General features: G+C 41.9%; 2 protein-coding genes across 2 annotated transcripts in view; both read left to right on the plus strand.

Annotated features, from left to right (window-relative positions):
* LOC112239282 (myelin regulatory factor) overlaps positions 1-18,081 on the plus strand; it is a 101,871-nt gene extending 83,790 nt beyond the window's left edge. The window contains 5 exon segments of the mRNA XM_042301988.1: positions 6,199-6,580; positions 8,514-8,576; positions 17,116-17,221; positions 17,408-17,482; positions 17,584-18,081. Of these exon segments, the coding sequence (XP_042157922.1) occupies positions 6,199-6,580; positions 8,514-8,576; positions 17,116-17,221; positions 17,408-17,482; positions 17,584-17,676 (719 nt within the window). The 3' untranslated portion in view covers positions 17,677-18,081.
* A 5,548-nt stretch (positions 18,082-23,629) lies between these two features.
* tmem258 (transmembrane protein 258) lies at positions 23,630-26,294 on the plus strand. Its single transcript, XM_024383944.1, has 4 exons — positions 23,630-23,733; positions 25,327-25,436; positions 25,796-25,925; positions 26,146-26,294. Exons 1-3 carry the CDS (start codon positions 23,731-23,733, stop codon positions 25,920-25,922), a joined length of 240 nt encoding a protein of 79 aa, XP_024239712.1. The 5' UTR covers positions 23,630-23,730; the 3' UTR covers positions 25,923-25,925; positions 26,146-26,294.
* The last annotated feature ends 1,100 nt before the right edge of the window (positions 26,295-27,394 follow it).

Consider the following 27,394-nt stretch of genomic DNA (forward strand, 5'->3'; position numbering starts at 1 on the left):
ATTAAATGGAACCTGTCTCCATTAAATGGAACCTGTCTCCATTAAATGGTACCTGTCTCCATTAAATGGTACCTGTCTCCATTAAATGGTACCTGTCTCCATTAAATGGTACCTGTCTCCATTAAATGGTACCTGTCTCCATTAAATGGTACCTGTCTCCATTAAATGGTACCTGTCTCCATTAAATGGTACCTGTCTCCGTTAATGGTACCTGTCTCCGTTAATGGTACCTGTCTCCATTAAATGGTACCTGTCTCCGTTAATGGTACCTGTCTCCATTAAATGGTACCTGTCTCCATTAAATGGTACCTGTCTCCATTAATGGTACCTGTCTATGTTTATGGTACCTGTCTCCATTAAATGGTACCTGTCTCCATTAAATGGTACCTGTCTCCATTAAATGGTACCTGTCTCCATTAAATGGTACCTGTCTCCGTTACTGGTACCTGTCTATGTTTATGGTACCTGTCTCCATTAAATGGTACCTGCCTCCATTAAATGGTACCTGTCTCCATTAAATGGTACCTGTCTCCATTAAATGGTACCTGTCTCCATTAAATGGTACCTGTCTCCATTAAATGGTACCTGTCTCCATTAAATGGTACCTGTCTCCGTTAATGGTACCTGTCTCCATTAATGGTACCTGTCTATGTTAATGGTACCTGTCTCCATTAAATGGTACCTGTCTCCATTAAATGGTACCTGTCTCCATTAAATGTCTCCGTTAAATGGTACCTGTCTCCATTTAAATGGTACCTGTCTCCATTAAATGGTACCTGTCTATGTTAATGGTACCTTAAATGTCTCCATTAAATGGTACCTGTCTCCATTAAATGGTACCTGTCTCCATTAAATGGTACCTGTCTCCATTAAATGGTACCTGTCTCCATTAAATGGTACCTGTCTCCATTAAATGGTACCTGTCTATGTTAATGGTACCTGTCTCCATTAAATGTCTCCGTTAAATGGTACCTGTCTCCATTAAATGGTACCTGTCTCCATTAAATGGTACCTGTCTCCATTAAATGGTACCTGTCTCCATTAAATGGTACCTGTCTCCATTAATGGTACCTGTCTATGTTAATGGTACCTGTCTCCATTAATGGTACCTGTCTATGTTAATGGTACCTGTCTCCATTAAATGGTACCTGTCTCCGTTAATGGTACCTGTCTCCATTAAATGGTACCTGTCTCCATTAAATGGTACCTGTCTCCATTAAATGGTACCTGTCTCCATTAAATGGAACCTGTCTCCATTAAATGGTACCTGTCTCCATTAAATGGTACCTGTCTCCATTAAATGGTACCTGTCTCCATTAAATGGTACCTGTCTATGTTAATGGTACCTGTCTCCATTAAATGGTACCTGTCTCCATTAAATGGTACCTGTCTCCATTAATGGTACCTGTCTCCATTAAATGGTACCTGTCTCCATTAAATGGTACCTGTCTCCATTAAATGGTACCTGTCTCCATTAAATGGTACCTGTCTCCATTAATGGTACCTGTCTCCATTAAATGGTACCTGTCTCTCATTAAATGGTACCTGTCTCCATTAAATGGTACCTGTCTCCATTAAATGGTACCTGTCTCCTGTCTCCATTAAATGGTGCCTGTCTATGTTAATGGTACCTGTCTCCATTAAATGTCTCCGTTAAATGGTACCTGTCTCCATTTAAATGGTACCTGTCTCCATTAAATGGTACCTGTCTCCGTTAATGGTACCTGTCTCCATTAAATGTCTCCGTTAAATGGTACCTGTCTCCATTAAATGGTACCTGTCTCCATTAATGGTATTAATATGGTACCTGTCTCCATTATAATGGTACCTGTCTCCATTAAATGGTACCTGTCTCCATTAAATGGTACCTGTCTCCATTAAATGGTACCTGTCTCCATTAAATGGTACCTGTCTCCATTAAATGGTACCTGTCTCCATTAAATGGTACCTGTCTCCATTAAATGGTACCTGTCTCCATTAAATGGTACCTGTCTCCATTAAATGGTACCTGTCTCCATTAAATGGTACCTGTCTCCATTAAATGGTACCTGTCTCCATTAAATGGTACCTGTCTCCATTAAATGGTACCTGTCTCCATTAAATGGTACCTGTCTCCATTAAATGGTACCTGTCTCCATTAAATGGTACCTGTCTCCATTAAATGGTACCTGTCTCCATTAAATGGTACCTGTCTCCGTTAATGGTACCTGTCTCCATTAAATGGTACCTGTCTCCGTTAATGGTACCTGTCTCCATTAAATGGTACCTGTCTCCGTTAATGGTACCTGTCTCCATTAAATGGTACCTGTCTCCATTAAATGGTACCTGTCTCCATTAATGGTACCTGTCTATGTTTATGGTACCTGTCTCCATTAAATGGTACCTGTCTCCATTAAATGGTACCTGTCTCCATTAAATGGTACCTGTCTCCGTTAATGGTACCTGTCTCCATTAAATGGTACCTGTCTCCATTAAATGGTACCTGTCTCCATTAAATGGTACCTGTCTCCATTAAATGGTACCTGTCTCCATTAAATGGTACCTGTCTCCATTAAATGGTACCTGTCTCCATTAAATGGTACCTGTCTCCATTAAATGGTACCTGTCTCCGTTAATGGTACCTGTCTCCATTAAATGGTACCTGTCTCCGTTAATGGTACCTGTCTCCATTAAATGGTACCTGTCTCCATTAAATGGTACCTGTCTCCATTAATGGTACCTGTCTATGTTTATGGTACCTGTCTCCATTAAATGGTACCTGTCTCCATTAAATGGTACCTGTCTCCGTTACTGGTACCTGTCTATGTTTATGGTACCTGTCTCCATTAAATGGTACCTGCCTCCATTAAATGGTACCTGTCTCCATTAAATGGTACCTGTCTCCATTAAATGGTACCTGTCTCCATTAAATGGTACCTGTCTCCATTAAATGGTACCTGTCTCCGTTAATGGTACCTGTCTCCATTAATGGTACCTGTCTCCATTAATGGTACCTGTCTCCGTTAATGGTACCTGTCTATGTTAATGGTACCTGTCTCCATTAAATGGTACCTGTCTCCATTAAATGGTACCTGTCTCCATTAAATGTCTCCGTTAAATGGTACCTGTCTCCATTTAAATGGTACCTGTCTCCATTAAATGGTACCTGTCTATGTTAATGGTACCTGTCTCCATTAAATGGTACCTGTCTCCATTAAATGGTACCTGTCTCCATTAAATGGTACCTGTCTCCATTAAATGGTACCTGTCTCCATTAAATGGTTAAATGGTACCTGTCTCCATTAAATGTCTCCGTTAAATGGTACCTGTCTCCATTAAATGGTACCTGTCTCCATTAAATGGTACCTGTCTCCATTAAATGGTACCTGTCTCCATTAAATGGTACCTGTCTCCATTAATGGTACCTGTCTATGTTAATGGTACCTGTCTCCATTAAATGGTACCTGTCTCCATTAATGGTACCTGTCTATGTTAATGGTACCTGTCTCCATTAAATGGTACCTGTCTCCGTTAATGGTACCTGTCTCCATTAATGGTACCTGTCTCCATTAAATGGTACCTGTCTCCATTAAATGGTACCTGTCTCCATTAAATGGAACCTGTCTCCATTAAATGGTACCTGTCTCCATTAAATGGTACCTGTCTCCATTAAATGGTACCTGTCTCCATTAAATGGTACCTGTCTATGTTAATGGTACCTGTCTCCATTAAATGGTACCTGTCTCCATTAAATGGTACCTGTCTCCATTAAATGGTACCTGTCTCCATTAAATGGTACCTGTCTCCATTAAATGGTACCTGTCTCCATTAAATGGTACCTGTCTCCATTAAATGGTACCTGTCTCCGTTAATGGTACCTGTCTCCGTTAATGGTACCTGTCTCCATTAAATGGTACCTGTCTCCGTTAATGGTACCTGTCTCCATTAAATGGTACCTGTCTCCATTAAATGGTACCTGTCTCCATTAAATGGTACCTGTCTCCATTAAATGGTACCTGTCTCCATTAAATGGTACCTGTCTCCATTAAATGGTACCTGTCTCCATTAAATGGAACCTGTCTCCATTAAATGGTACCTGTCTCCATTAAATGGTACCTGTCTCCATTAAATGGTACCTGTCTCCATTAAATGGTACCTGTCTCCATTAAATGGTACCTGTCTCCATTAAATGGTACCTGTCTCCGTTAATGGTACCTGTCTCCGTTAATGGTACCTGTCTCCATTAAATGGTACCTGTCTCCGTTAATGGTACCTGTCTCCATTAAATGGTACCTGTCTCCATTAAATGGTACCTGTCTCCATTAATGGTACCTGTCTATGTTTATGGTACCTGTCTCCATTAAATGGTACCTGTCTCCATTAAATGGTACCTGTCTCCATTAAATGGTACCTGTCTCCATTAAATGGTACCTGTCTCCGTTAATGGTACCTGTCTCCATTAATGGTACCTGTCTCCGTTAATGGTACCTGTCTATGTTAATGGTACCTGTCTCCATTAAATGGTACCTGTCTCCATTAAATGGTACCTGTCTCCATTAAATGTCTCCGTTAAATGGTACCTGTCTCCATTTAAATGGTACCTGTCTCCATTAAATGGTACCTGTCTATGTTAATGGTACCTGTCTCCATTAAATGGTACCTGTCTCCATTAAATGGTACCTGTCTCCATTAAATGGTACCTGTCTCCATTAAATGGTACCTGTCTCCATTAAATGGTACCTGTCTCCATTAAATGGTACCTGTCTATGTTAATGGTACCTGTCTCCATTAAATGTCTCCGTTAAATGGTACCTGTCTCCATTAAATGGTACCTGTCTCCATTAAATGGTACCTGTCTCCATTAAATGGTACCTGTCTCCATTAAATGGTACCTGTCTCCATTAATGGTACCTGTCTATGTTAATGGTACCTGTCTCCATTAAATGGTACCTGTCTCCATTAATGGTACCTGTCTATGTTAATGGTACCTGTCTCCATTAAATGGTACCTGTCTCCGTTAATGGTACCTGTCTCCATTAATGGTACCTGTCTCCATTAAATGGTACCTGTCTCCATTAAATGGTACCTGTCTCCATTAAATGGTACCTGTCTCCATTAAATGGAACCTGTCTCCATTAAATGGTACCTGTCTCCATTAAATGGTACCTGTCTCCATTAAATGGTACCTGTCTCCATTAAATGGTACCTGTCTATGTTAATGGTACCTGTCTCCATTAAATGGTACCTGTCTCCGTTAATGGTACCTGTCTCCATTAATGGTACCTGTCTCCATTAAATGGTACCTGTCTCCATTAATGGTACCTGTCTCCATTAAATGGTACCTGTCTCCATTAAATGGTACCTGTCTCCGTTAATGGTACCTGTCTCCATTAATGGTACCTGTCTCCATTAAATGGTACCTGTCTCCATTAAATGGTACCTGTCTCCGTTAATGGTACCTGTCTCCATTAAATGGTGCCTGTCTATGTTAATGGTACCTGTCTCCATTAAATGTCTCCGTTAAATGGTACCTGTCTCCATTTAAATGGTACCTGTCTCCATTAAATGGTACCTGTCTCCGTTAATGGTACCTGTCTCCATTAAATGTCTCCGTTAAATGGTACCTGTCTCCATTAAATGGTACCTGTCTCCATTAATGGTACCTGTCTCCATTATATGGTACCTGTCTCCATTAAATGGTACCTGTCTCCATTAAATGGTACCTGTCTCCATTAAATGGTACCTGTCTCCATTAAATGGAACCTGTCTCCATTAAATGGTACCTGTCTCCATTAAATGGTACCTGTCTCCATTAAATGGTACCTGTCTCCATTAAATGGTACCTGTCTCCGTTAAATGGTACCTGTCTCCATTAAATGGTACCTGTCTCCGTTAATGGTACCTGTCTCCATTAAATGGTACCTGTCTCCATTAAATGGTACCTGTCTCCATTAATGGTACCTGTCTCCATTATATGGTACCTGTCTCCATTAATGGTACCTGTCTCCATTAATGGTACCTGTCTCCGTTAATGGTACCTGTCTCCATTAAATGGTACCTGTCTCCATTAATGGTACCTGTCTCCATTATATGGTACCTGTCTATGTTAATGGTACCTGTCTCCATGAAATGGTACCTGTCTCCATTAAATGGTACCGGTCTCCATTAAATGGTACCGGTCTCCGTTAATGGTACCTTTCTCCATCCTCTCTCTTGTAGAAGTGAGTAGTCCAGTCCCTACACTGCGCAGCATCAACAAGAAGGCCAAGTCCAGGCCTATGGACAAGGACGGACGCTACCGGAACCGTCTCAGCCACACCTCCGCCCCCATCTACCTGTCCAAGGCTAAGAAACCTGCCCCTGCACAGGACCTGGGGGGTGTAGGGGGAGTGGGGGGGGTCAACAACCGGCTGCCTGGACCGGGTGGGCCTGAAGACCAGCAGACACTGCCCCTGCCACAGAGACAACGCAGGGACAACACACACATCAGCACGGAGGAGGAAACAGGTGGAAGATCATCCCCTTCCCTTATAGATCTGCACATCCTGGAGACAAACCAACTCATTTCATCACACAACTGTCCCCATCCTGACAGCTGCAGGTGGGTCTGCTTCTGTGGTTCTCTACACAGCTGTGGGTCTGCTTCTGTGGTTCTCTACACAGCTGTGGGTCTGCTTCTGTGGTTCTCTACACAGCTCTGGGTCTGCTTCTGTGGTTCTCTACACAGCTGTGGGTCTGCTTCTGTGGTTCTCTACACAGCTGTGGGTCTGCTTCTGTGGTTCTCTACACAGCTGGGGGTCTGCTTCTGTGGTTCTCTACACAGCTGTGAGTCTGCCTGTGTGGTTCTCTACACAGCTGTGGGTCTGCTTCTGTGGTTCTCTACACAGCTGTGGGTCTGCTTCTGTGGTTCTCTACACAGCTGGGGGTCTGCTTCTGTGGTTCTCTACACAGATGTGGGTCTGCTTCTGTGGTTCTCTACACAGCTGTGAGTCTGCTTCTGTGGTTCTCTACACAGCTGGGGGTCTGCTTCTGTGGTTCTCTACACAGCTGTGAGTCTGCTTCTGTGGTTCTCTACACAGCTGGGGGTCTGCTTCTGTGGTTCTCTATACAGCTGTGGGTCTGCTTCTGTGGTTCTCTACACAGCTGGGGGTCTGCTTCTGTGGTTCTCTACACAGCTGGGGGTCTGCCTGTGTGGTTCTCTACACAGCTGGGGGTCTGCCTGTGTGGTTCTCTACACAGCTGTGGGTCTGCTTCTGTGGTTCTCTACACAGCTGGGGGTCTGCTTCTGGGGTTCTCTACACAGCTGGGGGTCTGCTTCTGTGGTTCTCTACACAGCTGTGGGTCTGCTTCTGTGGTTCTCTACACAGCTGGGGGTCTGCTTCTGGGGTTCTCTACACAGCTGTGGGTCTGCTTCTGTGGTTCTCTACACAGCTGGGGGTCTGCTTCTGTGGTTCTCTACACAGCTGGGGGTCTGCTTCTGTGGTTCTCTACAAAGCTGTGGGTCTGCTTCTGTGGTTCTCTACACAGCTGGGGGTCTGCTTCTGTGGTTCTCTACACAGCTGGGGGTCTGCTTCTGGGGTTCTCTACACAGCTGTGAGTCTGCTTCTGTGGTTCTCTACACAGCTGGGGGTCTGCTTCTGTGGTTCTCTACACAGCTGGGGGTCTGCTTCTGTGGTTCTCTACACAGCTGGGGGTCTGCTTCTGTGGTTCTCTAGACAGCTGGGGGTCTGCTTCTGTGGTTCTCTACACAGCTGGGGGTCTGCTTCTGTGGTTCTCTACACAGCTGTGAGTCTGCTTCTGTGGTTCTCTACACAGCTGTGAGTCTGCTTCTGTGGTTCTCTACACAGCTGGGGGTCTGCTTCTGTGGTTCTCTACACAGCTGTGGGTCTGCTTCTGTGGTTCTCTACACAGCTGGGGGTCTGCTTCTGTGGTTCTCTTAAGACTGTATTGGTAAAGTGTAGTTCAACTGTAATTCAATACATGGCACTATGTGGAATACATGACACTATGTGGAATACATGACACTATGTGGAATACATGACACTATGTGGAATACATGGCACTATGTGGAATACATGACACTATGTGGAATACATGGCACTATGTGGAATACATGGCACTATGTGGAATACATGGCACTATGTGGAATACATGACACTATGTGGAATACATGACACTATGTGGAATACATGACACTATGTGGAATACATGACACTATGTGGAATACATGACACTATGTGGAATACATGACACTATGTGGAATACATGACACTATGTGGAATACATGACACTATGTGGAATACATGGCACTATGTGGAATACATGGCACTATGTGGAATACATGACACTATGTGGAATACATGGCACTATGTGGAATACATGACACTATGTGGAATACATGACACTATGTGGAATACATGACACTATGTGGAATACATGACACTATGTGGAATACATGACACTATGTGGAATACATGACACCAGGTAGATATTGTCTGACTGCATTGTATAATGATTTTCGGTTTTGTCAACAGCTATTTAGTATCACTCCAAGGAACCAGGAACTCCTCCATGTCACAAATCACTCTACACATGAGGTGAGTACACACGGCCTGCTCCACACATTCACCTGAACCAACACGGCCTGCTCCACACATTCACCTGAACCAACACGGCCTGCTCCACACATTCACCTGAACCAACACGGCCTGCTCCACACATTCACCTGAACCAACACGGCCTGCTCCACACATTCACCTGAACCAACACGGCCTGCTCCACACATTCACCTGAACCAACACGGCCTGCTCCACACATTCACCTGAACCAACACGGCCTGCTCCACACATTCACCTGAACCAACACGGCCTGCTCCACACATTCACCTGAACCAACGCGGCCTGCTCCGCACATTCACCTGAACCAAAGCGGCCTGCTCCGCACATTCACCTGAACCAACACGGCCTGCTCCACACATTCACCTGAACCAACACGGCCTGCTCCGCACATTCACCTGAACCAACACGGCCTGCTCCGCACATTCACCTGAACCAACGCGGCCTGCTCCACACATTCACCTGAACCAACACTGCCTGCTCCACACATTCACCTGAACCAACGCGGTCTGCTCCGCTACAGTATATCTACCATTCACCTGAACCAAGGCGGCCTGCTCCACACATTCACCTGAACCAACACAGCCTGCTCCGCACATTCACCTGAACCAACACAGCGTGCTCCACACATTCACCTGAACCAACGCGGCCTGCTCCGCTACAGTATATCTACCATTCACCTGACAGCTACAGTATATCTACCATTCACCTGACAGCTACAGTATATCTACCGTTCTGACAGCTACAGTATATCTACCGTTCACCTGACAGCTACAGTATATCTAACATTCACCTGACAGCTACAGTATATCTACCATTCACCTGACAGCTACAGTATATCTACCATTCACCTGACAGCTACAGTATATCTACCATTCACCTGACAGCTACAGTATATCTACCATTCACCTGACAGCTACAGTATATCTACCATTCACCTGACAGCTACAGTATATCTACCATTCACCTGACAGCTACAGTATATCTACCATTCACCTGACAGCTACAGTTTATCTACCATTCACCTGACAGCTACAGTTTATCTACCATTCACCTGACAGCTACAGTATATCTACCATTCACCTGACAGCTACAGTTTATCTACCATTCACCTGACAGCTACAGTTTATCTACCATTCACCTGACAGCTACAGTATATCTACCATTCTGACAACTACAGTATATCTACCATTCTGACAGCTACAGTATATCTACCATTCTGACAGCTACAGTATATCTACCATTCACCTGACAGCTACAGTATATCTACCGTTGTGACAGCTACAGTATATCTACCGTTGTGACAGCTATAGTATATCTACCGTTGTGACAGCTACAGTATATCTACCGTTGTGACAGCTATAGTATATCTACCATTCTGACAGCTACAGTATATCTACCATTCACCTGACAGCTACAGTATATCTACCATTCACCTGACAGCTACAGTATATCTACCATTCTGACAGCTACAGTATATCTACCATTCACCTGACAGCTACAGTATATCTACCATTCACCTGACAGCTACAGTATATCTACTGTTCTGACAGCTACAGTATATCTACCATTCTGACAGCTACAGTATATCTACTATTCACCTGACAGCTACAGTATATCTACCGTTCTGACAGCTACAGTATATCTACCGTTCTGACAGCTACAGTATATATCTACCGTTCTGACAGCTACAGTATATCTACCATTCACCTGACAGCTACAGTATATCTACCGTTCTGACAGCTACAGTATATCTACCGTTCACCTGACAGCTACAGTATATCTACCATTCACCTGACAGCTACAGTATATCTACCATTCACCTGACAGCTACAGTATATCTACCATTCACCTGACAGCTACAGTATATCTACCATTCACTTGACAGCTACAGTATATCTACCGTTCTGACAACTACAGTATATCTACCATTCACCTGACAGCTACAGTATATCTACCATTCTGACAGCTACAGTATATCTACCATTCTGACAACTACAGTATATCTACCATTCTGACAGCTACAGTATATCTACCATTCTGACAACTACAGTATATCTACCATTCTGACAACTACAGTATATCTACCGTTCTGGCAGCTACAGTATATCTACCGTTCTGACAGCTACAGTATATCTACCGTTCTGACAACTACAGTATATCTACCATTCTGACAGCTACAGTATATCTACCATTCACCTGACAGCTACAGTATATCTACCATTCACCTGACAGCTACAGTATATCTACCGTTCTGACAGCTACAGTATATCTACCATTCACCTGACAGCCACAGTATATCTACCATTCACCTGACAGCTACAGTATATCTACCGTTCTGACAGCTACAGTATATCTACCATTCTGACAGCTACAGTATATCTACCATTCTGACAGCTACAGTATATCTACCATTCTGACAGCTACAGTATATCTACCATTCTGACAGCTACAGTATATCTACCATTCTGACAACTACAGTATATCTACCATTCTGACAGCTACAGTATATCTACCATTCTGACAACTACAGTATATCTACCGTTCTGACAGCTACAGTATATCTACCGTTCTGACAGCTACAGTATATCTACCGTTCACCTGACAGCTACAGTATATCTACTGTTTTGACAGCTACAGTATATCTACCGTTCTGACAGCTACAGTATATCTACCATTCACCTGACAGCTACAGTATATCTACCGTTCTGACAGCTACAGTATATCTACCATTCTGACTGCTACAGTATATCTACCGTTCTGACAGCTACAGTATATCTACCATTCACCTGACAGCTACAGTATATCTACCATTCACCTGACAGCTACAGTATATCTACCGTTCTGACAGCTACAGTATATCTACCGTTCTGACAGCTACAGTATATCTACCATTCACCTGACAGCTACAGTATATCTACCGTTCTGACAGCTACAGTATATCTACCGTTCTGACAGCTACAGTATATCTACCGTTCTGACAGCTACAGTATATCTACCATTCACCTGACAGCTACAGTATATCTACCATTCACCTGACAGCTACAGTATATCTACCATTCACCTGACAGCTACAGTATATCTACCGTTCTGACAGCTACAGTATATCTACCGTTCTGACAGCTACAGTATATCTACCGTTCTGACAGCTACAGTATATCTACCATTCACCTGACAGCTACAGTATATCTACCATTCACTTGACAGCTACAGTATATCTACCATTCACTTGACAGCTACAGTATATCTACTGTTCTGACAGCTACAGTATATCTACCGTTCTGACAGCTACAGTATATCTACCATTCACCTGACAGCTACAGTATATCTACCATTCACTTGACAGCTACAGTATATCTACCGTTCTGACAGCTACAGTATATCTACCATTCACCTGACAGCTACAGTATATCTACCGTTCTGACAGCTACAGTATATCTACCATTCACCTGACAGCTACAGTATATCTACCATTCACTTGACAGCTACAGTATATCTACCGTTCTGACAACTACAGTATATCTACCATTCACCTGACAGCTACAATATATCTACCATTCTGACAGCTACAGTATATCTACCATTCTGACAGCTACAGTATATCTACCATTCTGACAACTACAGTATATCTACCATTCTGACAGCTACAGTATATCTACCATTCTGACAACTACAGTATATCTACCATTCTGACAACTACAGTATATCTACCATTCTGACAACTACAGTATATCTACCATTCTGACAGCTACAGTATATCTACCGTTCTGACAGCTACAGTATATCTACCATTCTGACAGCTACAGTATATCTACCGTTCTGGCAGCTACAGTATATCTACCATTCACCTGACAGCTACAGTATATCTACCGTTCTGACAGCTACAGTATATCTACCATTCTGACAACTACAGTATATCTACCATTCTGACAGCTACAGTATACCTACCGTTCTGACAGCTACAGTATATCTACCATTCTGACAGCTACAGTATATCTACCATTCACCTGACAGCTACAGTATATCTACCGTTCTGACAGCTACAGTATATCTACCGTTCACCTGACAGCTACAGTATATCTACCATTCATCTGACAGCTACAGTATATCTACCATTCACCTGACAGCTACAGTATATCTACCATTCACCTGACAGCTACAGTATATCTACCATTCACTTGACAGCTACAGTATATCTACCGTTCTGACAACTACAGTATATCTACCATTCACCTGACAGCTACAGTATATCTACCATTCTGACAGCTACAGTATATCTACCATTCTGACAACTACAGTATATCTACCATTCTGACAGCTACAGTATATCTACCATTCTGACAACTACAGTATATCTACCATTCTGAAAACTACAGTATATCTACCGTTCTGGCAGCTACAGTATATCTACCGTTCTGACAGCTACAGTATATCTACCGTTCTGACAACTACAGTATATCTACCATTCTGACAGCTACAGTATATCTACCATTCACCTGACAGCTACAGTATATCTACCATTCACCTGACAGCTACAGTATATCTACCATGCACCTGACAGCTACAGTATATCTACCGTTCTGACAGCTACAGTATATCTAAAGTTCTGACAGCTACAGTATATCTACCATTCACCTGACAGCTACAGTATATCTACCGTTCTGACAGCTACAGTATATCTACCGTTCTGACAGCTACAGTATATCTACCATTCACCTGACAGCCACAGTATATCTACCATTCACCTGACAGCTACAGTATATCTACCGTTCTGACAGCTACAGTATATCTACCATTCTGACAACTACAGTATATCTACCATTCTGACAGCTACAGTATATCTACCATTCTGACAGCTACAGTATATCTACCATTCTGACAGCTACAGTATATCTACCATTCTGACAACTACAGTATATCTACCATTCTGACAGCTACAGTATATCTACCATTCTGACAACTACAGTATATCTACCGTTCTGACAGCTACAGTATATCTACCGTTCTGACAGCTACAGTATATCTACCGTTCACCTGACAGCTACAGTATATCTACTGTTTTGACAGCTACAGTATATCTACCGTTCTGACAGCTACAGTATATCTACCACTCAACTGACAGCTACAGTATATCTACCGTTCTGACAGCTACAGTATATCTACCATTCTGACTGCTACAGTATATCTACCGTTCTGACAGCTACAGTATATCTACCATTCACCTGACAGCTACAGTATATCTACCATTCACCTGACAGCTACAGTATATCTACCGTTCTGACAGCTACAGTATATCTACCGTTCTGACAGCTACAGTATATCTACCATTCACCTGACAGCTACAGTATATCTACCGTTCTGACAGCTACAGTATATCTACCGTTCTGACAGCTACAGTATATCTACCGTTCTGACAGCTACAGTATATCTACCATTCCCCTGACAGCTACAGTATATCTACCATTCACCTGACAGCTACAGTATATCTACCATTCACCTGACAGCTACAGTATATCTACCATTCACCTGACAGCTACAGTATATCTACCGTTCTGACAGCTACAGTATATCTACCGTTCTGACAGCTACAGTATGTCTACCGTTCTGACAGCTACAGTATATCTACCATTCACCTGACAGCTACAGTATATCTACCATTCACTTGACAGCTACAGTATATCTACCATTCACTTGACAGCTACAGTATATCTACTGTTCTGACAGCTACAGTATATCTACCGTTCTGACAGCTACAGTATATCTACCATTCACCTGACAGCTACAGTATATCTACCATTCACTTGACAGCTACAGTATATCTACCATTCACCTGACAGCTACAGTATATCTACCGTTTTGACAGCTACAGTATATCTACCATTCACCTGACAGCTACAGTATATCTACCATTCACTTGACAGCTACAGTATATCTACCGTTCTGACAACTACAGTATATCTACCATTCACCTGACAGCTACAATATATCTACCATTCTGACAGCTACAGTATATCTACCATTCTGACAGCTACAGTATATCTACCATTCTGACAGCTACAGTATATCTACCATTCTGACAACTACAGTATATCTACCATTCTGACAGCTACAGTATATCTACCATTCTGACAACTACAGTATATCTACCATTCTGACAACTACAGTATATCTACCATTCTGACAGCTACAGTATATCTACCGTTCTGACAGCTACAGTATATCTACCATTCTGACAGCTACAGTATATCTACCGTTCTGGCAGCTACAGTATATCTACCATTCACCTGACAGCTACAGTATATCTACCGTTCTGACAGCTACAGTATATCTACCATTCTGACAACTACAGTATATCTACCATTCTGACAGCTACAGTATACCTACCGTTCTGACAGCTACAGTATATCTACCATTCTGACAGCTACAGTATATCTACCATTCACCTGACAGCTACAGTATATCTACCATTCACCTGACAGCTACAGTATATCTACCGTTCTGACAGCTACAGTATATCTACCATTCTGACAGCTACAGTATATCTACCATTCACCTGATAGCTACAGTATATCTACCATTCACTTGACAGCTACAGTATATCTACTGTTCTGACAGCTACAGTATATCTACCGTTCTGACAGCTACAGTATATCTACCATTCACCTGACAGCTACAGTATATCTACCATTCACTTGACAGCTACAGTATATCTACCGTTCTGACAGCTACAGTATATCTACCATTCACCTGACAGCTACAGTATATCTACCATTCACTTGACAGCTACAGTATATCTACCGTTCTGACAACTACAGTATATCTACCATTCACCTGACAGCTACAATATATCTACCATTCTGACACAGCTACAGTATATCTACCATTCTGACAGCTACAGTATATCTACCATTCTGACAACTACAGTATATCTACCATTCTGACAGCTACAGTATATCTACTGACATTCTGATTCTGAACTACAGTATATCTACCATTCTGACAACTACAGTATATCTACCATTCTGACAGCTACAGTATACCTACCGTTCTGACAGCTACAGTATATCTACCATTCTGACAGCTACAGTATATCTACCATTCACCTGACAGCTACAGTATATCTACCATTCACCTGACAGCTACAGTATATCTACCGTTCTGACAGCTACAGTATATCTACCATTCTGACAGCTACAGTATATCTACCATTCACCTGATAGCTACAGTATATCTACCATTCACTTGACAGCTACAGTATATCTACTGTTCTGACAGCTACAGTATATCTACCGTTCTGACAGCTACAGTATATCTACCATTCACCTGACAGCTACAGTATATCTACCATTCACTTGACAGCTACAGTATATCTACCGTTCTGACAGCTACAGTATATCTACCATTCACCTGACAGCTACAGTATATCTACCGTTCTGACAGCTACAGTATATCTACCATTCACCTGACAGCTACAGTATATCTACCATTCACTTGACAGCTACAGTATATCTACCGTTCTGACAACTACAGTATATCTACCATTCACCTGACAGCTACAGTATATCTACCATTCTGACAGCTACAGTATATCTACCATTCTGACAACTACAGTATATCTACCATTCTGACAGCTACAGTATATCTACCGTTCTGACAGCTACATTATATCTACCATTCTGACAGCTACAGTATATCTACCGTTCTGGCAGCTACAGTATATCTACCATTCACCTGACAGCTACAGTATATCTACCGTTCTGACAGCTACAGTATATCTACCATTCTGACAACTACAGTATATCTACCATTCTGACAGCTACAGTATACCTACCGTTCTGACAGCTACAGTATATCTACCATTCTGACAGCTACAGTATATATACCATTCACCTGACAGCTACAGTATATCTACCGTTCACCTGACAGCTACAGTATATCTACCGTTCTGACAGCTACAGTATATCTACCGTTCTGACAGCTACAGTATATCTACCATTCACCTGACAGCTACAGTATATCTACCGTTCTGACAGCTACAGTATATCTACCATTCTGACAGCTACAGTATATCTACCATTCACCTTACAGCTACAGTATATCTACCATTCACCTGACAGCTACAGTATATCTACCGTTCTGACAGCTACAGTATATCTACCGTTCTGACAGCTACAGTATATCTACCATTCTGACAGCTACAGTATATCTACCATTCACCTGACAGCTACAGTATATCTACCATTCTGACAGCTACAGTATATCTACCATTCACCTGACAGCTACAGTATATCTACCGTTCTGACAGCTACAGTATATCTACCATTCTGACAGCTACAGTATATCTACCATTCACCTGACAGCTACAGTATATCTACCATTCACCTGACAGCTACAGTACATCTACCATTCACCTGACAGCTACAGTATATCTACCGTTCTGACAGCTACACCATCTCGTGGATATTTCCAATGATAAGATCAACAGTACAAACAACATTATATTCCTCCCTCCCGTCCTCAGATCCAGCGTCAGCGTGTGGGTCAAACAGTGTGCAGTCACCAGAGGACGTCTGTGTCCTGACCACAGAGAGACAGAGCTCTACGCTGGAGAAAGGACAGCTACTGAGGTACATCTACACACTACCATCATAAAACAATAGAGATGTTACTGAACAGCGTTTTGGGGGTCAATTCCACTTCAACTGACATTATAATACTTCCCAAATTAACTGTGGAATTGACCCCAAAACCCCTGTTACTGACTTTCCAGTTTATGGAGCTACTGACTGACCTCTTGACCTCTTTCTCCTCAGGGGACAGATCACCTGTGGTCAGTATCTGTACTGTCATTCCAGGACGTTACCTATCACTTCAGAGTGGCCAAGTCTGTGAGTATTGAATTTAAATACATTTGACCATTTAAAATCCGTATTAAAGTTGCTTCCTCTAAACTTAACCTCTGCCCTCTGCCCTCGTCTCCTTCTGGCAGAGTGAAGTGAGGTGTGGCGTAGAGGAGGAGAACGCATCTACCACACCGCCACACTCTGACTTCAACTTCCTCATACAAAGCAGCTGCTCGTGAGAGGAGAGGAAACTAAGCATGCAAACTAGTATGTTGCTTTGAACGTTTCCCCTGACTGACCCAGGGTATCTTAACTACTACACCTCCTATCCCATCTCTCTCTCTACTCTCTCCTCTCTCCTCTCTCTCTGGCTCTTTCCTTCCAATAGGGGATCGAAAAACTATTTGTTCTGCTCTCAAACTTATGAGAGAGGCATGAATGTGGAACTGTATCCACCCAAGCTCCTATGCCGTATATGATGTGATACGCTTGTCTATCATGATGATTTACTCTTACAGTGCATTCGGGAAAGTATTCAGACCCCTTGACTTTTTCCAGATTTTGTTAAGTTACAACCTTATTCAAAAAATATATATACTTTTTGCGTTGTCTTGGCTGTGTGCTTAGGGTCGTTGTCGTTTTGGAAGGTGAACCTTCGCCCCAGTCTGAGGTCCTGAGCGCTCTGGGGCAGGTTTTCATCAAGGATCTCTCTGTACTTTGCTCCATTCATCTTTCCCTCGATCCTGCCTAGTCTCCCAGTCCCTGCCGCTGAAAGACATCCTCACAGCATGTTGCTACCACCACCATGCTTCCCCAGTAGGGATGGTGCCAGGTTTCCTCCAGACGCTTGGCATTCAGGCCAAAGATCTTGGTTTCATCAGACCAGAGAAGGATGATCAATGGAAACAGGATGTACCTGAACTTTAGAGTCTCATAGCAAAGGGTCTGAATACTTATGTAAATAAGATATTTCTGTTTTTGTTTCTTTTATACTTTTGCAAAAAAAAATCTAAAACCCATTTTTTTGCTTTGTCATTATGTGGTATTGTGTGCAGATTGATGACGGGGGAAAAACGATTTAATCCATTTTAGAATAATGTTTTAACGTAACAAAATGTGGAAAAAGTCAAGGGGTGTGAATACTTTCTGAATGCACTGTATATTATGTCTTAATAACTATGTTTTTTTTGCCAATTTATAGCATCCTTACACATTTTACTGAACTGGTTTTCTTATCTACACTCTAACCTTTCCTAATGACTGAAACAAAACCCTGTTTTCAACTAATGGTTTAATGTTTCATGGTAATTCCATTTGGTTCTAGAACACTGTGTCTTAGTCCCAAATGGAACCCCCTTCACTCTATTATGTACTAAATAGGGAATAGGGTACCATTGGGGACGCAGGCTGTGCCTCAGCAAATAATAAGGGGAGCCATGTTCACAGCTGATCTCAGTGGCGTATCATGAGTAACGTTATTACGTACCGGGCTGCTTTACTCTGGGTCAGATTGATTTACTCACTGGATGCGTCCAAATGGCACCCTATTCCCTATATAGTGCACTACTTTAGACCAGAGCCCTATGGAACCCTATTCCCTATAAAGCGACCAGAGCCCTATGGAACCCTATTCCCTATATATAGTGCACTACTTTAGATCAGAGCCCTATAGAACCATATTCCCTATATAGTACACTACTTTAGACCAGAGCCCTATAGAACCCTATTCCCTATCTATAGTACACTAATGTTGACCAGAGCCCTATAGAACCCTATTCCCTATATAATTCACTACTTTAGACCAGAGCCCCATAGAACCCTATTCCCTATATAGTGCACTACTTTAGACCAGAGCCCTATAGAACCCTATTCCCTATATAGTACACTACTTTAGACCAGAGCCCTATAGAACCCTATTCCCTATATAGTGCACTACTTTAGATCAGAGCCCTATAGAACCATATTCCCTATATAGTACACTACTTTAGACCAGAGCCCTATAGAACCCTATTCCCTATATATAGTACACTAATGTTGACCAGAGCCCTATAGAACCGTATTCCCTATATATAGTGCACTAATTTAGATCAGAGCCCTATAGAACCCTATTCCCTATATAGTGCACTACTTTAGATCAGAGCCCTATAGAACCATATTCCCTATATAGTACACTACTTTAGACCAGAGCCCTATAGAACCCTATTCCCTATATATAGTACACTAATGTTGACCAGAGCCCTATAGAACCGTATTCCCTATATATAGTGCACTAATTTAGATCAGAGCCCTATAGAACCATATTCCCTATATAGTGCACTACTTTAGACCAGAGCCCTATAGAACCCTATTCCCTATATAGTGCACTACTTTAGACCAGAGCCCTATAGAACCCTATTCCCTATATAGTGCACTACTTGCACTGCGTACGTAGTGCATAAATGTGGCGTAACAGATAAGCTACTGGTCGCTGTAATGTGATTTCAGCTACATCAGCTTGTTTTTGGTGATGATGGATCTATATAGGTAGCTAGCTGATCCACGAAGGCCAATGTTATATAAAGAAACACATTTGAATTTTAAATGCATTGATTCACAGGAGTAAATACATTTTATATCTACAAGGAATGACTCGCCATGATAAGACTGGATATCAACTCAGATAACTGGGAACATTGCACAATGCTGAGGATAAACACTGTACACTGTATAAGAACCATATCTTTCTAAATACACAGTATGGCTCTGCAATGTATGATCTCAGCAGCACAGCTACACTGTATAATCTGGAACACTGTACTGGAACCATAGAGTTAGAATAATTCTAATTATATGACTGGATGGAACACTGTATATACACTGTACGATCTGGAACACTGTGTATGCACTGTATGATCTGGAACACTGTATGATCTGGAACACTGTATATACACTGTATGATCTGGAACACTGTATGATCTGGAACACTGTATGATCTGGAACACTGTATATACACTGTATGATCTGGAACACTGTATGATCTGGAACACTGTATATACACTGTATGATCTGGAACACTGTATGATCTGGAACACTGTATATACACTGTATGACCTGGAACACTGTATATACACTGTATGATCTGGAACACTGTATGATCTGGAACACTGTATATACACTGTATGATGTGGAACACTGTATGATCTGGAACACTGTATGATCTGGAACACTGTATGACCTGGAACACTGTATATACACTGTATGATCTGGAACACTGTATGATCTGGAACACTGTATGATCTGGAACACTGTATATACACTGTATGATCTGGAACACTGTATGATCTGGAACACTGTATATACACTGTATGATCTGGAACACTGTATGATCTGGAACACTGTATGATCTGGAACACTGTATGATCTGGAACACTGTATATACACTGTATGATCTGGAACACTGTATGATCTGGAACACTGTATATACACTGTATGATCTGGAACACTGTATGATCTGGAACACTGTATGATCTGGAACACTGTATGATCTGGAACACTGTATGATCTCAGCAGCTGATAACTGCATCCATTGTTCAGGTCCAACACTGACTATATGTTTGAAGAACAATGAAAATACTTAGTACACTGTAACTTGCCCACTGGAAACTTAGTACACGGTAACTCACTCACTGGACCACTAGCAAATACTACATTTGTGTTTTAGACAAAGTACTTTCTTAGCTACATGTATGTTAAATTTATATGCTTGAATTGTAGAAGATTGGCGATTTCTTTCTGCTCTCGATGATGATGTTGATAACCCACACAAATATCAACATCTGAATGGTGTTTTTTAAACCGCTGGTGCCTTATCTTTCTCTACAAGAAGGTTGGCTTATCTCAAGACAGAAGCAGCTCATGGACTTGATTGAATGCTGATTGATTGAATGCTGTTCATGTTTGAGCCACAGAGTGTTTAAAATCCTATTTATTTAAACTAACAAAAGGTGGCCATTTTGTGACATGGCCTTGTGTAACTGAAGGAGAAAACGGTTTGGCCAGAAGCCACGCTGGCAGCCTACTGAAAGAGTGATGGATTTATACACTGGAGTATTGTATTATTCTAGCCTTTCCATTCATTGCTCTGAATATGTGTAACGCTTTTCGTCTTCCCCTCCCTGACGGGAAACAACACCCTTTCCCTTCAGCCATGTTTATAAGTATCTCCTCTGGAAAACACACCTCTTCACATGTACTCTGTTATTAGCCTATACTTTTTGTAGTGATATCTTTTCCTTACTCACTGACCACTGTCCTCTTTGAAACAACATTGATTGTGTTCCTCATATGTCATGTAATACAGAATTTAGTATATACATGTATTACTACGTGATGAAGGACCCCTTTGGATATTATCTGGTATCTGAATATCTCAAGTTAACAAAATACCTATTCCCATCTCAAGTTCAGAATGCACCATCTCTCTCCAATACAGAGACCTGGGCCCGTTTTCAGAAATCGCCTTAGAGTTGGAGTGCTGAGCTAGGATCAGGTCTCAGGATAGGAGTGCTGGTCTAGGATCAGTTCTCAGGGTAGGAGTGCTGATCTAGGATCAAGTTCCCATTGTCGATGTCCAAAAAAAATATCTTTGATCACAAATACAGGCCCCTGGTTGGTTGAAACAGATGTATTGACACAATATCCCTCTGACCAGTATGTGTTAAATCTTACCTGACCTGTCATGTCATAAGAAATCTAAATTCAAAAACAAATAATCAAATGAATATACTTAATTGAAGATGACACAATATAAACATATAGTATTATACTGTATTACCAATATGATTTTGCCATACATGAGTACAGTGTACTGTTTTAGCTTATTTATAATGCACCAGCCAGCCTTTATAGTGACACCAGCATAGTAGGTGTAGTTTAGCACTGTATATACGGACTGCTTAATGCTCTGATGGTGTTTCCAACTGGTTCCAACTGGTTTCAACTGGTTCCAACTGGTTTCAACTGGTTCCAACTGGTTCCAACTGGTATAGAAGCTGATTACGTGTTACTATGTAGCTTCATTTTGTAACAAATAATGCTCCTTTTTTTATGTTATTTCTTGTTTTATCACTATAATTTTTACTCCTTATTACTGTATCATGTATGTTGTATCATTAATATGTAAATGTTGTTTTATGAAATGATATGCCAATCAAAATCACTATTCTCCTTTTACCTGTGTCGCTGAGAAAGAAAACACATGGGCGTGTGCACGCACACACACACCTCAATACACACACACACACCTCAATACACGCACACGCACACACACACCTCAATACACATACACACACACACCTCAATACACACACACACACCTCAATACACACACACACGCACACACACACCTCAATACACACACACACACCTCAATACACAGACACACACACACACACCTCAATACACACACACACACACCTCAATACACAGACACACACACACACACCTCAATACACACACACACACACACACACCTCAATACACAGACACGCACACACACACCTCAATACACACACACACACACCTCAATACACAGACACACACACACACACCTCAATACACACACACACAGGACTTTCTAATTAAAACTTTACAATGAAACAAATCAAATCATTTTGAAATAGGTTTATCTTCTTACTCTAATTGGCTTAAAGCCCTTCAGAACACTAAAATACTTTAACATTGAATCACTTTGTAAAGCATATTCACCCCCTCCCTCATTCACCTCGACACTATTCCTGTTTCTGCTTTCAAAGTTCTCCCTATAAATCTGTGTGCTTTTTAGTCGAACCTCTTACTTTGTTTTTAATACATGATCATGCCATTTATTTTTAAATCTTTGCTGTTTTTGTCTTTTTGTTTTGTTTTGAAGAGCATGTTGTCATAATATGAACGCATGCAGTAAATAAAATATTGATTGGAAACAAAATGTGTTTTGGTTGGTGGAGAGCGAGCTCTAAGCAGCATATCACAGCCAGGAAAGTTGTTTTATCGATTAATTTTAAGATTAGCACAATAATTTAATGTCAAATAATCTGTTTAATTATTTTGTGCTAATCTTAAAATGAATCTAATGTAAAAATCTCTGTTTCGGAATAAAAAATTGAATAAATAAACGAAGGATTCCGCATGAAACTATTTCTCCAGCCCGCTAGGTGGCGGCCAAGTATTTTTACGCTGCTTGAGAACGTCGGCAGAACTGACGTGGCTCTTTACAAGTATTGGGATTCTGCAGTAGGAACAAGAAACTCAACAAAATGGTAAGTGATTTGTAGCTAATGCACACTTGTCTAAGAATAACTTGATCATGAAATGAGACTTATAGCTGTGTATTGCGATTTGTCTAAAACCTAACATTATATGTATTCAAATGGTTGCTGTAGATAGGCATTTCCGGGTTGTAATGGCTTACTAGCCTACATTAGCTTACTAGCCCACTATTGGACGAAAGGAACCTAAATTCACGTTACTCCTTAGGCCAAGGATTTTAGCTACATGTTCTGTTTATTAAAATACAAATTGGTTCTGGAAACCAAAACAAGCCAAATACTCAAATTAAATGGAAATATCAATTGCGGTACGGTTCTAGAAACACAAATCCCTGTTCAGTTCACAAACGCTAAATATCAATCCATTTTTATTTATAAAGCTCTTCGTACATCAGCTGATATCTCAAAGTGCTGTACAGAAACCCAGCCTAAAACCCCAAACAGCAAGCAATGCAGGTGTAGAAGCACGGTGGCTAGGAAAAACTCCCTAGAAAGGCCAAAACCTAGGAAGAAACCTAGAGAGGAACCAGGCTATGTGGGGTGGCCAGTCCTCTTCTGGCTGTGCCGGGTGGAGATTATAACAGAACATGGCCAAGATGTTCAAATGTTCATAAATGACCAGCATGGTCAAATAATAATAATCACAGTGGTTGTTGAGGGTGCAGCAAGTCAGCACCTCAGGAGTAAATGTCAGTTGGCTTTTCATAGCCGATCATTGAGAGTATCTCTACCTCTCCTGCTGTCTCTAGAGAGTTGGAAACAGCAGGTCTGGGACAGGTAGCACGTCTGGTGAACAGGTCAGGGTTCCATAGCCGATCATTGAGTATCTCTACCACTCCTGCTGTCTCTAGAGAGTTGGAAACAGCAGGTCTGGGACAGGTAGCACGTCTGGTGAACAGGTCAGGGTTCCATAGCCGATCATTGAGAGTATCTCTACCTCTCCTGCTGTCTCTAGAGAGTTGGAAACAGCAGGTCTGGGACAGGTAGCACATCCGGTGAACAGGTCAGGGTTCCATAGCCGATCATTGAGAGTATCACTACCTCTCCTGCTGTCTCTAGAGAGTTGGAAACAGCAGGTCTGGGACAGGTAGCACGTCCGGTGAACAGGTCAGGGTTCCATAACTTTCTGGGCGAGAGGTCTCTAAAGCACAGATACTAGTTCAGCTAACCTTATTCATTAATGTTATGTCTGTAGCTAGTGAACTATGTTTTATAGCATCAGTTAAATCGAATAACATAACATGTAACTATGTTAAGATGGGAATACAGTAGCTAGCTATGCTAATGTAGCGGGAACTATATATAGATCAAGCTTGACTAGCTACTGCAGCTAGTAAGCTAACACCAAATACAGCCTCCCACAGACAAGGCCAAGTAAAGACCAGAGAACTTCACCTGTTATGATCAAGTCAGTCAATAAGCTGGTTGATCTGTGCATACCTCATATTTACCTAGTTAGTAAATTGAAACCCCATGTTTATTTACAGCTGGCAACATACCGGTCCATTTAGAATGTGGGATATTGTCCCTAACCAGAAGCACACTGAGTGAATCTCCACATTGTCTCCGTTCTTCTTCCGTCAGGAGCTGGAGGCCATGACGAGATACACCAGTCCGGTGAACCCGGCAGTCTTCCCCCACCTCACTGTGGTCCTACTGGCTATCGGCATGTTCTTCACTGCGTGGTTCTTCGTGTATCCTTCCATGGTCATCTGTCTTCATAGTGACAGTTTGTTTTATTTATTTTTTACCATGAATCAGTGGTCTTCAAACCTGGTGAATGGGAACACTGAACGTGTAGGCTTTTGTTGCAGCCCAGTATTAACACGCCAATGTCAACTAATATGCCCTGTGTCTCCCTACGACTTAGGAATGAAGAACAGTGATTGATAACAGGCAGATAGAAGCAGTTGCTGAGTCTGAATATTCACAGAGATAATATACACTACTGTAGGTGAATATGTTGGCAATAAGTGAGAATGTTTTTGATAGACTGGACGTAACGGTTGGTCTGTTGTGTACCACTGTGATTAGCACCATAACTCTCTCCCAGCTACGAGGTAACGTCCACTAAATACACCAGAGACGTGTTCAAAGAGCTGCTCATCTCCCTGGTGGCGTCTCTCTTCATGGGCTTCGGAGTGCTGTTTCTGTTACTGTGGGTCGGCATCTATGTCTGACAGGTAAGGAAACAATCAGAGAGACTTATGCTGCATTCATGATGAGTCGGAACCTCGTGAGTTAAATGTATTTCCGTAGAGCTTCCTATTGGTCGGAAACTCTGACGAGTATTAACTCTTTACAACGAGTTTCCAAGTCGGACATTTCTCAATTTCTGAGTTCTGACACTCGTTCACCATAGTGTTTCATGTCTATGGTCCCTGTGTGTGTGTCCTGTTACAGATTGTTATATTGCTAAATGATACAGAAGAACATTCCAGTGGAACAGAAGGACATCATGAAGTGGGCTCCACCACAGGAGATGGACTGCACTGACAAGAGGGTGGGGATTGGGGTTGCCTTTCACTAAATAAAGAGACATTTGTACAAAACTGCGTTGTTTCTACTGGTAATGAAAGGAGGCAGCCGTGTGTTTTGTTTTTAAAGGTCCTTATTACAAATCTGTGTTGATTCCAGGTAGGTTTCAAAATGTGAATAGTGAAAGATGGAAACCCACACCCTATCTAAAGGGGAATACATCCCAAATGGAGGCTTAAATGCTCAATGTAGAAAAAGGTCAACAAAACCATTTGGTATCGAATCATAAGCAGTTTTTTTTATTTATGCACTTTTCCTCACTCAACTTTTGGGCACTATGATGTCCAAATAAAATGTATTTTGCTTCTGCATTTAAGCCTCAGTTTTGGATTTATACCTAGTCTTTACTGGTGAAATTGTGACAGAATTGGAGTGAGCCAGCCTATTGATGCTTTGGAATTGGCTTCATTAGTCTGAGAACTGTAGTAGAAATAGATCACCACAAGGTGGTGCTAGAGACATCTCAGAGGGCACCACTCTGAATTGCATTGCCTGGATTCCTCACACCCTCTCTCTTCCTTCTCAAAACCTTTTGACCTTCTTGTGAAATGAGTTTTAAGGATGTGAGGAATCAATGCAATTCAGATTGTCCCCAATAAGTCAGTGATTGCAGCATTATTTTTATCTTCTGTTAGTAGTAGTGACAACTGCCCTGGCGTTGACATGGGAGTAGGAAGTCAAGAACATATAGGAATCTGTAGAATTAGAACTAGTATAAATCACTGTGATCCGGCTGCAGATCAGAATTAGACTGCCTGTGTAAACGCAGCCCTAGAGATGTATCTAGCACTTCATTTGGAGTGAATGCAGTACATTTAACATACAGCATGTATTCCCCAGGCCAAGGGAATGCAGTACATTTAACATACAGTATGTATTCTAATGACCCACTGGCTCCAGGTCATCTACAAGTCCATGCTAGGTAAAGCTCCGCCTTATCTCAGTTCACTGGTCACGATGGCAACACCCATCCGTAGCACGCGCTCCAGCAGGTGTATCTCACTGATCATCCCTAAAGCCAACACCTCATTTGGCCGCCTTTCGTTCCAGTTCTCTGCTGCCTGTGACTGGAACGAATTGCAAAAATTACTGAAGCTGGAGACTTATCTCCCTC

This window comes from Oncorhynchus tshawytscha, linkage group LG19 (assembly GCF_018296145.1).
Source record: "Oncorhynchus tshawytscha isolate Ot180627B linkage group LG19, Otsh_v2.0, whole genome shotgun sequence".
In the NCBI taxonomy this organism is placed as follows: Eukaryota; Metazoa; Chordata; class Actinopteri; order Salmoniformes; family Salmonidae; genus Oncorhynchus; species Oncorhynchus tshawytscha.

Excerpts from the sequence above, each read along its gene's own strand:
- tmem258 (XM_024383944.1), top strand. Across the intron at positions 25,437-25,795 it reads TTCACTGCGTGGTTCTTCGT|CTACGAGGTAACGTCCACTA; the intron begins GTATCCTTCCAT and ends ACTCTCTCCCAG.